At 37.8% G+C, this 14,365-nt stretch overlaps 1 protein-coding gene across 23 annotated transcripts in view; it reads left to right on the top strand.

Moving 5' to 3' along the window:
• Positions 1-14,365, top strand: part of Wdr17 (WD repeat domain 17) — a 97,699-nt gene that overhangs the window by 63,373 nt on the left and 19,961 nt on the right. For 22 of the 23 annotated variants that reach the window (NM_001372372.1, NM_001372376.1, NM_001372375.1 and 19 more), the window contains 8 exons: positions 556-758; positions 2,025-2,174; positions 2,261-2,391; positions 2,710-2,835; positions 3,868-4,023; positions 6,348-6,412; positions 9,596-9,728; positions 12,229-12,320. In NM_001372372.1, the coding sequence (NP_001359301.1) occupies positions 556-758; positions 2,025-2,174; positions 2,261-2,391; positions 2,710-2,835; positions 3,868-4,023; positions 6,348-6,412; positions 9,596-9,728; positions 12,229-12,320 (1,056 nt within the window). Of the gene's footprint in view, positions 1-555; positions 759-2,024; positions 2,175-2,260; positions 2,392-2,696; positions 2,836-3,867; positions 4,024-6,347; positions 6,413-9,595; positions 9,729-12,228; positions 12,321-14,365 lie in introns of all 23 variants that reach the window. The other variant, XR_001778439.2, reaches the window with a different exon arrangement.

Here is a 14,365-nt window from a genome sequence, read left to right as displayed (position 1 = left end):
TTCTTTATTTACATTGCAAATGCTATCCCGAAAGTTCCCTATATCCTCCCCCTGCCCTGCTCCCCTACCCACCCACTCCTACTTCTTGGCCCTGCTGTTCCCCTGTATATTTTCTATCGGCAATAAAATATCAGTAAAAGTTAAGAAAAAACATTTGGGAATAGATAGACCTAATAGATCTCCTTTATGTCTGCTGTAAGAAAATTCACATGTATGAGACATAAAACTTTTTTTTTAAATTGTATTGTTTTCCATGAGTGGGTGCTTTGCTTGCATCTGTGCACTGTGTGCGTGTTTGATACCCAAGGAGGGCATCAGATCACATACAGCGGGAGTTACAGGTGGCAATGAGCCATCATGTGGTTGCTAGGAAATGAATCAGTATCTTCTAGAAGAGTACCTCTTTTAACAACTCTGTACCGTCTGTCCAGCTCCATAAAAAATGCTTTTTAAACATGCTAAAAAAATAAAACAAACAAACAAAAAGTTGTGTTCCATTGGCACAATGTTAACATTTTGGAGAAGTTATAATTTAGACGTAAAATTGTCTTTCAGCTCTGTTCGAATCTGGGATTATACTCAAGATGCTTGCGTAAGCACTCTTAATGGACACACTGCACCTGTGAGGGGGTTAATGTGGAATACTGAGATTCCATACCTACTAATCTCTGGAAGCTGGGACTATACTATCAAAGTGTGGGATACTCGAGGAGGAGTTTGCCTAGATACTGTGTATGATCACGGTGCAGACGTTTATGGTAAACTCTTTTCCATGTACTTGTAATTTTGATGTAATTATGATGTTTATTTTTTTGAACAATGCAATATTCTTAAGCCACAGTATTTTATTTTGAAATGACATTTTTTTTCCACAATGGAGTAAACACCTGTCTGTTTTTTGTAAACCTGTTAGAGTCACCGCAACATAGCCAAAGAAGACGCTAGGGATTGTTCAGATGAGGGGGTTAATTAGCATATGGAACTCATTCTACAGGAATTGAGCTTCTGTTACATGTATGTGTGGCAGGTCCATATATGCAGGTTGGATCCTGTCAGTTCCCTTGCTCCAGATCATGAAACTAACAATCGTGCTGATATAACTTATCTGACCATTATCTTATTTGGGGGGATCGCGGGCAATGTTTGTTTCTTGAATATAACAATTGTTAGTTCAATTAAGCGTGTGATGGAAAGCAAATTGCCCATTTGTGTTTATATTTTCTGTTATTCTTAAGCCTTGCAGGGGGTAAGTAGACATTTCCTAGAGAAAAAGGACCAAATCCATGCATTTACAACTGCGTGTTTTCCTTCAGAGGTCTTCTATTTGAGCTTGTAAAGGCCTGTCCCTGGGTGAAAAACTGCAGGCAGGCTGACTGCTGAGAGGAAGAGAATCAGGGTTTTGTTCCAAAGATGAATATACAGTCAGTCATCCAATCTCTAATGGTCAGCCCTAAACACGTGTATATATGGGCAACACAAAATAACATCAGTAGGCTACATGTGTATACAAACACACATATGTACATATAAAACAATCACTACAGAAGAATATATCTGAATCTGGGCAGTAAGGAGTGTTGGGGGGTGGAAAGCTATAGCACACACACAAACATATATGTGAGTGTGTCTGTGTGTGTATGTGTATACACACACAACATTTTCTGTTGTCTGAAGTTAAAGGTCTTTTCATTTTGAAACCTGAACTTTCATTTATTCATCTGTTAATTCATAGATTTCATGAACCCTAATGGAATTACAATATACTTCATGCCTAAGCAAATGAAATTTTGTTTTCTTATATTCATACATTTCTAGCTATATTTACAGAATACGCTAAGCAATGTATTGCCTTCTTGTATTAATTAGATACAAGTAGAAACTGGGCTCAGAGAGCCTCTGAGTTACTCACATTCCTTCATAACTTCAATTTTGTCATAGTTTAATAAAAAGGTACATATTTTTTAAAAGAAGCATTTGCTGGGCTTATTTTGGTTAAAACAGGCTTGTTTTTTTTTCCCCACCAGGTTTAACTTGCCATCCAAGTCGTCCCTTCACGATGGCTTCCTGCTCCCGAGATTCTACAGTGAGACTCTGGTCATTAATACCTTTAATCACCCCTTTACAAATAAATATTCTGGCAGACAGATCTTGGGACGAAGTTATCGGAAACACTGGTATTGAATATGTGCATGTACTTGATCTTATCTTTAAATAATATTTTCTGAGTAAAGTTCCTCAGCGAACCGTCTCTTTTCATCAGATAATGCGATACGTCAAGACTGTCCTCCTCTCCTCTGCGGCAAAGTGTCAAGAGACATTAAACAAGAAGTAGAAAAACTAACGTGCAACCCTCGGGCGAAAAAGCTAAGACTGTTTTCAGAATGTTTATCAGTAAGTATTATAGGAGTTATAATTCTTACGCCGTCTCATTAGCCATCATGAGTCACCACAACTATTCTCTTTAAGCTGCTTCCTGCTTACATTCACCATCCCAGCTCAGTATATGAATTTTAACATTATCTGTACAATATTAGAGAGCAGATCTAAATCCAGAAGAAAATAAATGAGAATGTGCTTTTAGATTGCTGTTACTTTTTTTTTTTTTTTTAATTCAGAGAACTGTACGGTATGATACCCCTGAAGGCATAAAGTACTAGGAGAATTTCTTTTCTGTGCCATTGTTTTTGATTACTCAGTACCTACTTCCAGCCTCCAGGTGGCAGTGACAACTTGTGGAACTTGGTGTCCGTGATTAAAGGACAAGATGACAGCTTGCTCCCTCAGAACTACTGCAAAGGAATGATGCATTTGAAACACCTGATCAAATTTAGAACCGTAAGTTCTATACAGTGCACAAGCGCGGTATACTCAAACCAAAATTTCTGGGTTTTATCTACTAAAGGAAAATTGCTGGTAGGCTGAAATAAACACAGAAAAGATAAAATAGTGAGACCAATACTGGAAAATATGAATTATTTAAGAAGAGATTAAGGTGGCCATGGATTCTATTAGATTGAATTCCATGAGTCTGCAAGTTGAATTTGGACCCCATGAAAAGCTTTATCTTTACCCTGTGACCTCGGGTGATTATAGTCTATGAACTCTTGTGACTTTTGGTTACCTTATGTCTAAGAGAATATACTTCATCAACAATAAACTCAACCCTGGGAGCAAAAAATAAAAAAGCAAAGTTTATATATTTTAATAAAATATAAATAGTTCAAACAGCAAGAAAGTAATACTAAGACTAAGATTCGATGATTACCTTCATAAAAAGAGAATTCTTAAGTCACAAATGAAATGCCTGACAATTATTTTAGAAGCACACTTACAATATGGGAGATTGGAGAGCATTTTTCTATATCCAACCAATTGTATCCCAGCACCGTTGGCCTCTGGAATTCTAAATAACCTACACTGAGAAAGGGTAAGGACAGTAAGAATAAGAATGGGACTCCTATTCTTTCTCTCAAATGTATGTATTATGTAAGTAAATGTAGATATTCTGGGACAATGAGACAGACCTCTTCCAAACCGCTTATTCCATGAACTGATCAAAACATTATATCCTACAGATAAAAAGTACCACATTTAGAGGATGGAGAAATGACTCAGAGGTTAAGACCACTGGCTGCTCTTCCAGAGGTCCTGAGTTCACCTAGCAACCAGATAGTGGCTCATGACCATCTAAAATGAAATCTGGTGCCCTCTTCTGGTGTGCAGGCATACATGCATGCAGAATACTGTATACTAAACAAGTAAATTCTTATAAAAGACATATCCCATTCAAACATTTAACTGTCAATAGTGCCTGCTTTAAGACTATCTGTTCTTCTACTCATTTCTACACTTATATTTTTTTTTCAGTCAGAAGCCCAAGAACTAACGACAATCAAGATGTCTAAATTTGGTGGTGGTGTTGGCGCACCTACTAAGGAGAAAAAACTGAAGGAAGCTGCTGAAATCCACCTGAGATTAGGACAAATACAGAGATACTGTGAACTCATGGTCGAACTTGGAGAGGTAGTGTGCTATTCAAGGAAAAGTAGTGTGTCTAACATAGCAGCCCACACGGGAAGGAGTAATTCCATGTAGAGGTTAACTCTGCCACATAAAATTCCTTCTTTGCCAAGTTCATGCCAGGTGTACACCCCACAGAAACAGTAAAGTGGGGTCTCTGGACTAACACAGGAGCCCCACTTAGGAACACCTATGTCCCACGTCAGACCTACAAATCATAAATTCTGGTGTGCGGCTCAGCCACCCGTACCGGCTTTTATTAGCCATCCTGGATATTCTCATCTCCGCTGAAGTTGGAAAATTGCTTCCCAGATCTTTAATGTACATGTGCTGGCTCACATGCTCAGAGCAGGATCTCTTCCCCTTCTCACAATGAGACTTATTCAACCACATGACAGGGACTTTCATAATTTCTAAAGAAGACTAAAGTAACAAGCACAGATTTCACAAAAGCTTAGAGTGCTATGTATAAAAACAATTTAGAAAATAGCCTTTGCTTGACAGGTGGGTACTGACTGAAATGAAATATGGAGACAGCAGGGGCTTCTGTTCTTGGACCTGGAAACTGGTTACATGGTTATGAAAGTTCATTGTCTTTTACCTTCTTTTTTTTTTTTTAAATGTGTTTAGATGAGAACAAGTTACTACTCTATCACAACAAAATGAAAGGCACGGTGGCAAGAATACAAAACTTTATTCCTTTTTAAGAGCCTCTAGGTTACTGACATTTTTATTAAGATCCCATACACAGGGCCTGGAGAGGGCTCAGTGGCTTGGCATGCTTGCTTCTCTCCCAGAGCACTCGAGTTTGATTACATCATGCTCACAACCATCCATAGCTCCAGCTCCAGGGGATCTGACCCCTTCTTCTGGCTTCTATAGGCGCCCACAGTCACGTGGTCAACACTTACATACATAGACCCATAAATAAAAATCTATCGAAAACAAAGAAACATATAAACAACATTAGTAAAAATTAAACATGAAGTTGGTCAGAGAATATCAAAATGCAACTTAGCCCTCTTTTTTATAACTCTTGATTCACTTATAGTTAGACAGTGAATTGCAGATTGAACCAAAATAATAAAATACCCTGGATTACTAAAAAGGTACTTAAAAGTATTTAAAGTACTAAAATTTTTTCTCCTCTCATAGTGATAATTTGGTTAAATTTTAATTTTCAGCAGAGCCTTAAAAGTCAGGGTGACAAGTGGAACAGGGTGACAAATTTGGGGAGAATGGTGAAATTTTTCATGGGGGTTTACTTCTATTTGAATATATGTCATCTTAAACTCTCTTAACACATTTTCAGTTGGGAATCTATCTATGAATTTGTATGGTTGGTCTGCTGTACAAGTTCTAATAAGCTTGACAATCCCTGAAATTCTTCTTGGATTCTTCAAGAGTCTGAGTGCTTATAAGTCCTTGTCATCACCCCTTACAAATTCTACTACAGTAACTTAACACTAAGGGATTAAGGAAGCATTTGACCTTTGAATTTACAAGGTTTTTTTGAGGTTTTCTGGTTTTTTTTTTTTATTGAAACAGCTTAGTGAGTTCAAAGTTCATCTACACTTCAACTTTTATTCTTCCATTCCCCATACAATAAAGACTTTTTTTAAAAAGTAAAAACATAGTTAAGGTACCTTTTTAGTAACATGATTTAAATATCCACTTTAAAAAATGACTCATTTAAAATTTAGCATATCATACATACCAGCATACATGAAAATGTATACATACAAATAAAAATAAATATATTATTTATTTAAAATTTACCTTACAGTCGTTAAGTTAATTACCAGTCTTATAGCCTTAATTGCACTATAAATCCTAGTGTTTTGAAAAGGATTATATAAAACAAAGTTTTTATTTATGCAGTGATTTCTTAAAATTTTTCTCTTCCAGTACTTTATTCGACCTCAAACCCATATTTGCAGTAACAAAGTGTTGATTTAGTAATGAGCTTATTCATATGCTGTCCAGGTTATAAAATATGACAGGTTTTCATTTAAAGGAAGTGATGATGGTAAAAAAAATTATACAACAAATAATATAATAAAATCATGGCATTTATTCAACAAAAACTATTCCTCTTTCTAACTTTATAATTAGATTTTCTCAGAAATTATACAGTTTCATTTTTTAATTTTGCATAAGTTGGTATTTGTTCCCTTTGGACTGTCCTGAATAGTTTACAAGTATATTCCTAATAATTTAATAATTTTGAAAATTATTTATTATTAACACAAATCCTAAGAGGTCTGCTTAGAATTGTGTAATGCTATCTAAATATGTGTATTTCTGTTCTTTGTTCAATTTTGTAGTGGGACAAAGCCCTATCAGTTGCACCTGGGGTCTCTGTGAAATACTGGAGAAAGTTAATGCAGAGGTAAAGCCGACAGTCCATGTCAAAAGCATGTGTCCAAAAGATGACATTAAAGTTATATGTTGACATAGAAAGAGTATATAAATATAGCAGAAGTTCTTAATGTTTCTTATATCTATGTTATATTAAATAGTGAAATGATTTTGTATCTGCAACTTTAATAATTAGATGACTTGGTTACAAAGTGTTTGGGTATTCTGTTTATCCTGATTGCTTATGAACACAATAGGAGGAAGTGTCTCCTTATTTATGGGAAAAAAACAAAGTCCAGCAAATTACCCAATGTATAAATGCCACAAGTTGGGTTATTATCTCACAATTCTTGATGTCAAACATCCTATCGGCTTATTGGCAGTAAAACAGTGGAGGTTCTAAGGGAGATTTTCTGGTGGCTTCCACAGTCTTCAGCATCTGCTATCTAACAACATATAACTGCTCTCACTGGCTTCATCCACTTTGTCTTATTGCCAAATACATATTTTGCTTAAAAAAATGTATTCATACTGGAGTTTAGGCTAACCTTTTATAGGGTATAACCCCCTATTAACTTAGTAAGGTACATAGGGAAATATTATATTTCATTATAAAGTTGCATTCAAAGGTTCCACATGTTAGGAGTTCAGTGTATCCTTTTCAGAGCACATTTATCCTCAGAACACAGTCTATCTGATCTGCCACTGAGCCACCGCTTATTTTATACCTGGTGCATGCTAATCCCTGTGCTAAGCCTTACAGTACTATTAGTGACCCTTCTTTTGCTATTATAAAGAGAAATGTGAGAGTATTTTTCTTTTAAGATAGGCTTAGAAAAAACTCTGTGGCTAATCATGCATATAGTTAAGAATAATAAAGACTATGCATGAAGACTAGAAGGATGTGTACAGTCTGCCATGGGATAGTATGGACTGTTGCCTAACAACCCTGTCTTCCAGAAAATGGATAAGTCTGAGCCTTCAAAGCTCCCAGAATGCCATAGCCTTTCTATATGAAGGATCTCACTTATTAATGATCCTCTTCCCATGAATGCTTACTAAACTCAAGTTAATAGTGACTTACTCTATAAAACACGGCTTTGCCTCAATGTAAACTTCAGTTGTTTAGGACCAAGGTATTGTCACTCATTCATTGATAATCGCAGGTAAAACTAAACAGTATTTTCTCCTTCATGCTTATCAATGTACTTTTGTAACATCTGTTAGCACATTAGTTTTGAATACAGTGTTTTTAATGGTCAGTCTATAAGATAAAGTTTAGCAACCTTCAAATACATTGTAAAAGAAGATGGCTGGTGTAGACTTACAGTTGACCAATTACAAATCAACAGAAACTAAAAGAAGGCACTAGAAAAAGTATTTGAAGGCTAGTCACTGGAGAAAAGAAACTAAAGAATGCTGTAGTTGGAGTACAGAGTCTCAGGGGTCAGTGCCTAGTAGGAGTGGAAAGGAAGCGAGCCTCACTGTTCTGAACCTCAGGGGTCAGTGCCTAGTAGGAGTGGAAAGGAAGCGAGCCTCACTGTTCTGAACCTTTTGAACATTTATGGTTTCTGTCTTGATCCCAAGAGCAACAGAAGACATTAATGGGTTTTAAATAGGGTAGAAAGTGACCAGATCAAATATTCATATTGAAAATTCACATAAGATGAAGAATATGGCTGACTGAAGAAGGTCAGCAGCAGATAGGAGAGCAGCAGATTGGCATCTTCTCCTTCTCCACTGAAGGAGTGGCAGCAGAGCTGCATTGGAAGAAGCAATAGGGTAGAAGTGATGGGGAAGAAGAAGACAGGCTGACCACTCTGACATACTTAGCACTGGAGCCTTACACAGCGATGAGGAAGAAGACAGGCTGGCAGGTCTGACATACTTAACTGTTAAAATGAGCTGGCTTTAGTAATAGACACTAAAGATTGCTTAAATATTTCTTGGCCTTTAGGCTTGAAAATAAATGGACAGATGTTTTGGCTCTTGACTGAGATTTCAAAAGAAAAGTACCAACAAAAACTTAGGAGTGTTTGAGTTAAGTAACACAAAATATCCTGAGCTCTCTTTAAGGTGCTTGAGCTAAATATTTCCTTGTTATTTTCATAGCAATATAAAATAGGTAATAATACTTATTTAGCCGATACAAGAAATTTGGACCATATAAGAATATTATTTTTCTTAGTAAAAGTTTAAAAAAAGTCAAAATCTTTGGGAATTTAATAGATGAAGCAAGGTTAGAATGAGTTGAATAGGACAGGGAGAAATGAATAGGCAGATTGCAAAGCAGAAAATATTTCCAACTGTATTTATCTTCAAAAGCCAATAAGCTGACTTTTTCTTGTATTTCTTAAATGTTACTCAGTTGTTAGAGTGGTTGCCCATAATGCACAAAGCCCTGGGATTGATCTCTGGAGTACTATAAATTGAGCATGTCTGCAGCCCCAGCAATCTGGACATGGAAATAGAAGGAACATATATTCAGGCTTATTCTCAGCTATATAGTGAGTTCAAGATTAGATTGGGTTACATATAACCTTTTCTCTAAATAGATAGGTAAGTGACTAAATAGGTAGATGATAGATAGATGCAGATAGATAGATAGACTGACTTAAAGTGTTTCAAAAGAAAATCAATAAAGTATTTTGTAGACCTTTAATTTGCATTCTATATATGATCTACCTTTAAAATATACTTGTCTTTTTTTTTACTTTTTTATTTTTATTTTTTAAAGGATTTTTTTAATTAGGTATTTTCCTTATTTACATTTCCAATGCTATCCCAAAAGTCCCCCAAACCCCCCCCCCCACTCCCCTACTCACCCACTCCCACTTTTTGGCCCTGGCGTTCCCCTGTACTGGGGCATATAAAGTTTGCAAGTCCAATGGGCCTCTCTTTCCGGTGATGGCCAACTAGGCCATCTTTTGATACATATGCAGCTAGAGTCAAGAGCTCCGGGGTACTGGTTAGTTCATTATGTTGTTCCACCTATAGGGTTGCAGATCCCTTTAGCTCCTTGGGTACTCTCTCTAGCTCCTCCATTGGGGGCCCTGTGATCCATCCAATAGCTGACTGTGAGCATCCATACTTAAGTCTTTATAAAACCTAAAAAGTTTAGACATGATTTTTAAAATATCAGTCCAGTTGACAAATGTTAAAACTAACATTTTAATTAAATGTGGCATAATAAAGTTTGTCCTTATTTCTTTAGGAGAGCTGACCAGTTAATTCAGGAAGATAAGGATGATGTCATTCCATACTGTATAGCCACTGGGGATGTGAAAAAGCTCGTCAATTTTTTTGTGTCCAGGGGTCAGCTTAAAGAAGCACTGCTTGTTGCACAGGTACAGTTACCTAAGCATGCCGGGTAAATATATCAGTGGGTGGCTATGAGGAATGGAGGAAGTCATGTTGGTCCATGTCCATCCTGTGATGGACAATCACAGTTGGCTTCTTGTGCTCAGCTCACTTTCCCAGGCTTCTGCCTCAATATTCCTAGTGTGTTCACATTGCATTTATTCTAGACCTTTTTATTCAAACAAGGGTGTCTCGGCTGACAACTGTCTATGAGCTCTAAACATCTCACTTAAAGTTTGACCAACTATATCTTGTTACAGTCACTTGACAATTTATGTAAATGCTCACAGTGTCGTTAATGTCTCCTTATAAAAAACATTCTAAGGTTGTTTACAAGACATACTATAAACTTCAAACATGGTTTAAGTATAATTTGTTTAAAACAATAGGCTGGCATGGGCAGAGGGCCCGGGAAGGGGGGATGACACTAAGCAGCCCACCTGTCTTGGCCACAGTGACCAAGTTGAAGAGAGTTTGCTCCTCTCAGTTAACCGAAACTGGAAACAAAGCAGCATGCTCCCTTTTCAGAAAGGAAAATAAAGATGCCTTAACTAAGAGAAAAGAGTCAGGCTCTGCCCTGGCGGGGCGGCCTGGGACTGGCTTCTAGTTGAGAGTCACCAGCACATCGCGCCTACACATTTTTGTTTTTTGGTTTTTTTTTTTTTAAAGAAAAATAAAGAATCATTAGTTTTCAGATTTTTTTTTTAAACTGTAGACAAAAGTTAGCAAGAATAAGGCCTTCCGTGTCTTTCTTTTTTCCTTAGCTTTCTTTTCCATATGTTTTGCAAGCAACAAATTTTTGTATGAAAGTCTCATTTTTGTTCCTGTTTCTAGAAAAAAAAATAGCCTGGGTCCAGCAAGACAACCTAGTGTCTAAAAGTGCTTTCTACTCAAGCCCCACATCCTGTGTTGGATCCCTGACACTTCACAAAGCTCTGTGGTTGCTGTGGTCCATATCCAAGCACTCTTACTTAAATATGGGAGGCTGAGACAAGATAATCAACAAGAAGTAAGAGTGTGTGCAGCACAGTGCAGGGACAGAAACTAGAGAGTACACTTCAAATCAAGGTGGAAGCGAGGAACTGACATCAGTGGTGTTCTGCATGCCAGTACACACACATACACAGGTACACCCATATACACAGATACACACACACACACACAGGTACACACACACACAGATACACACACACACACACACACACACACACACACCCATACACACAGATACACATAGATAAACACACACACACATACACATAGATACACACACACACACACACAAACAGGTGGATAATAAGTATGTCATCTTCCAAAAATAACCTGATGTTGGTTATTGAAAGAACCTAGTGGGGATGAAAGACCCACAACGTGAGGACTCCCCCACGTTCTGACTCAGGAGAGGCAACACCCCAAAATCACCCACAAGAAACGGTCTTGCTGCAAACTGCAATAGGATTTTTTTATTCAAGAGTGTCCCACGGTCATACACCACGCAGGGGTAGAGGACTGTGGCACCCCGATTAGCTGGATAAGGGGGTATTTAAAGGGAGAAACCACAACTCAAGGAAGTGGGGAGGGCGTTGTTGGAAAATACCAAAGATACCAGTTAAGAGTCACAAGGAAGTGCAAAGTCACAAGAGTCACAAGGAATACCTGGTAATTGTGCAGGTTATCTCTCAAGACAGTTTTTAAGATCCCCTAACAATAGCACATTTGCATAGCGGGTTCCAGCAATGGTCAGGGTGGGTCAGGGTGACTTTCTTTGAATGAATACTCCTTGAACCCAGGAAGTGGGTGGGTGGAGGGATGTTGCTATCTGTTTTATGATTAGCATACCTTGGAGCATTGAGTCACAGAGGCCACATTCCCAAGCCTGGGCCTAAAGGCCTAGAATTTTGTTTTTACGTTTTACTTTTTCAGGGAAACCTCCACTCTGTTCCCGACTCAGCGTGTACCCAAAATTCACTAACAGACCGTCTTGATGTAAAAACACGAGGTAGTTTAATGGCGAAGCTCCAGGTCGAAACATATCTCATGCAGGAGACAGTGGATTCAACAATGAGGCTTGGAAGCTAGGGGCTTTTATAGAAAAGGGTCTGGGGCTGGGGGAGGAATTGACGCAGTTTTACATGATTGGTTCATTTAAACATCAGCAGACTGTACATGCAGATCGAGGTAACAGCAGAGCATCTGGTTAACATTTAACTTAAGTCAGAAGGGCAGGAGATAGGGAGGCGCTGGGCCAGTCGGGACATGTCATTCTCTTTATCTTTATGGCTAAGCAGCCTCAGGAATGTCTTAATGACGGGTCTGCCCAGGCATGTTCTGGCCTGTTCTGCTATGTTCTCAGCCCCAGGTTTCAAAGCTCACACACAACTCTTTGGGCTATTTGACATAAATTACACGAATCACAGGTCTCAAGTTTTATTTTCTTTCATTTTCGGTATTAGTGAATGATTAATTGAATCTCCAACTGTATTCTAGGCTGCCTGTGAGGGAAATATGCAAAATGCCCATGTTTCTACACCAAAAGGAGCTTCAAACTCTGATGATATCCACAAAGAAGACTTTAATGAGTGAGTGATGTTTCACACCATTGTTTTATGGTTGTTTTCCCGTTAGAAGTGTTGAAGGTGAGGTAGTTAAGCCTTCTTTTCTGAAATGAGCACTTGATGTCTAGTCTCGAATGTATCTGCTGCTGTCCTCTAGTTCCATGACAAAAATCCATGCCTATGAATGAAAACTGTTGAGCAGGTAGACACAACCTCCACACACTCATAGAGCATCCAGGGGGAGACCAATGGGGACACTGCTCTAAAAACAGATCAAAACAGGTAGTGGAAGAGGGTGTGGCTTTGCTGTAAGAAGCAGAATACATGCTATCAAAGACCCCCAGATAACCCCTTTTTGCAAATGTCAGTGCCTAGAATACCATGTGTTATTTTTAAAGAAGAAATCAAGTACTTGTTTGCAAAAAGTTACAACTTAAAATTTTGTAGACTTTCAACTTTTTCCTTAGATTAATTTGCTTATCTGTCTTTCCTATGACTATTCTATCAGTTTCTATTACTTTCCAGAACTTTTTTTTTTTTGAGGCTATCCACCATGTAGCAAACAATTGTGAAATGTTAAACATGTGCTTCTCTATGTGTCTTAGCTGGTGTTCTTTGCGTTTTTTTTTTTTTTTTTTTGTTCTAAACTTGGAATGTTAAATATGTGTACATGCCACATTATGGATATTATCTAAAATTTAAAAAGTGTCATTTCAACCTTGATTTTTGTAAAGTCAACCTATACCTCTTACAAATTATTCAATGCAGAATAACAAACAAGATGCCAAGGACCAGTCTCAGCTTAGAGAGGGGTTCTGAGGAAGGGGTGTCTAGGAGCTGTGAAACTAACAACTCGAAGTCTAATAATCATTGGTCCACACTATGCTCTACTGGAGACAGCTTTCCAGCCTGCTTTTTCTCTGGTTTGCTTTCTTTCTCTCTGATCTGCTTTCTCTCTCCAAACATCTCTCTCTTTTTATTCTGCTCAAGACAGTTCTCAAAGCAGCTCTCTTTCGCTATCTCAAAAAATTTTCTGAATAGCCCATCTCTTGCAGATCATAAGCCAGCCCTTTATTTTACACAGCAATTTAGTCATTTACTCCAGATTTCCTTTGATTATCTTAGGAATCAGCATTCTGTGATCCTAGCCTCTTAATTCTTAGGAGACAGCAAGCACACATTTTCTTTTAACATTGGAAAAGAATTTAGAGATCTACCTGCCACTGTTAAGCACAGACAATAAGCTAGCTGGGTGGGACCTCATCCTGAAATTGCCATTTCTACCACACCTGGACCTAAATCAGCTCTGCCCCAGGCTAGCCTTGAACTCAGGAATCTGTCTGCCTTTGTAAACACAAACAAAAAAATGTAGCTGGGTGGGATCTCCTGTGATCTCCACTCCCTAAGTATTTTTATCTCCTTAGTATCTTTCTGACAAGTTGGCTCATAGTGTAGTTGCCTCTGTTCCTTTAGATTCATAAGCTTCTTATATAATTCATATTGCACCCTTATTTTGCACATAGTTGAGAAATTATATATACATTGAACTCATGTTTTTAGAGTTCTTTTTCCACATCCTTAAGTGCTGTTGTGTAGGTTGCAACCTTTACTATTTTGCAAAGAAATTAGCTACACTTTCGTCTCACAGACTCATGCTGTCTCTGATTAACATGGAGTTTTGAATGTTAACAGGGAGGATGTTCCTTGGAGGAACATAAAAATATATACATTTTTATGCAAATAAGCTTTAAGCCAATGGCAGCCATCTACACTCCTGGAGGCCCACAGCTGCTTACCAGAAGCAGGGGCCATGTCATTCTGCCCCCACCAAGGCTGTGCTGGACCCAACAACAACACAAGCCTTTCTGTTGACACTTAGAGAGAACAAGACATGAAAGAGCTTCATACCATACTTTCTAAAAGTCTGATCTACTGACTACAACCTTAAATTGGGTTTTAATCTAAAACAAGGGTGTAAAATGAACTCTTTGCTCTCTTTCTTTAAAATGGCATCAATTCACATTTATGATAGAATTACTAAGTTAATATTGAATACTTTTTTTTCTTTT

This window comes from Mus musculus, chromosome 8 (assembly GCF_000001635.26).
Source record: "Mus musculus strain C57BL/6J chromosome 8, GRCm38.p6 C57BL/6J".
Lineage (NCBI taxonomy): Eukaryota > Metazoa > Chordata > Mammalia > Rodentia > Muridae > Mus > Mus musculus.
Note: the sequence above shows the minus strand (reverse complement) of the source record. Positions and strands in the feature narration are given on the sequence as shown.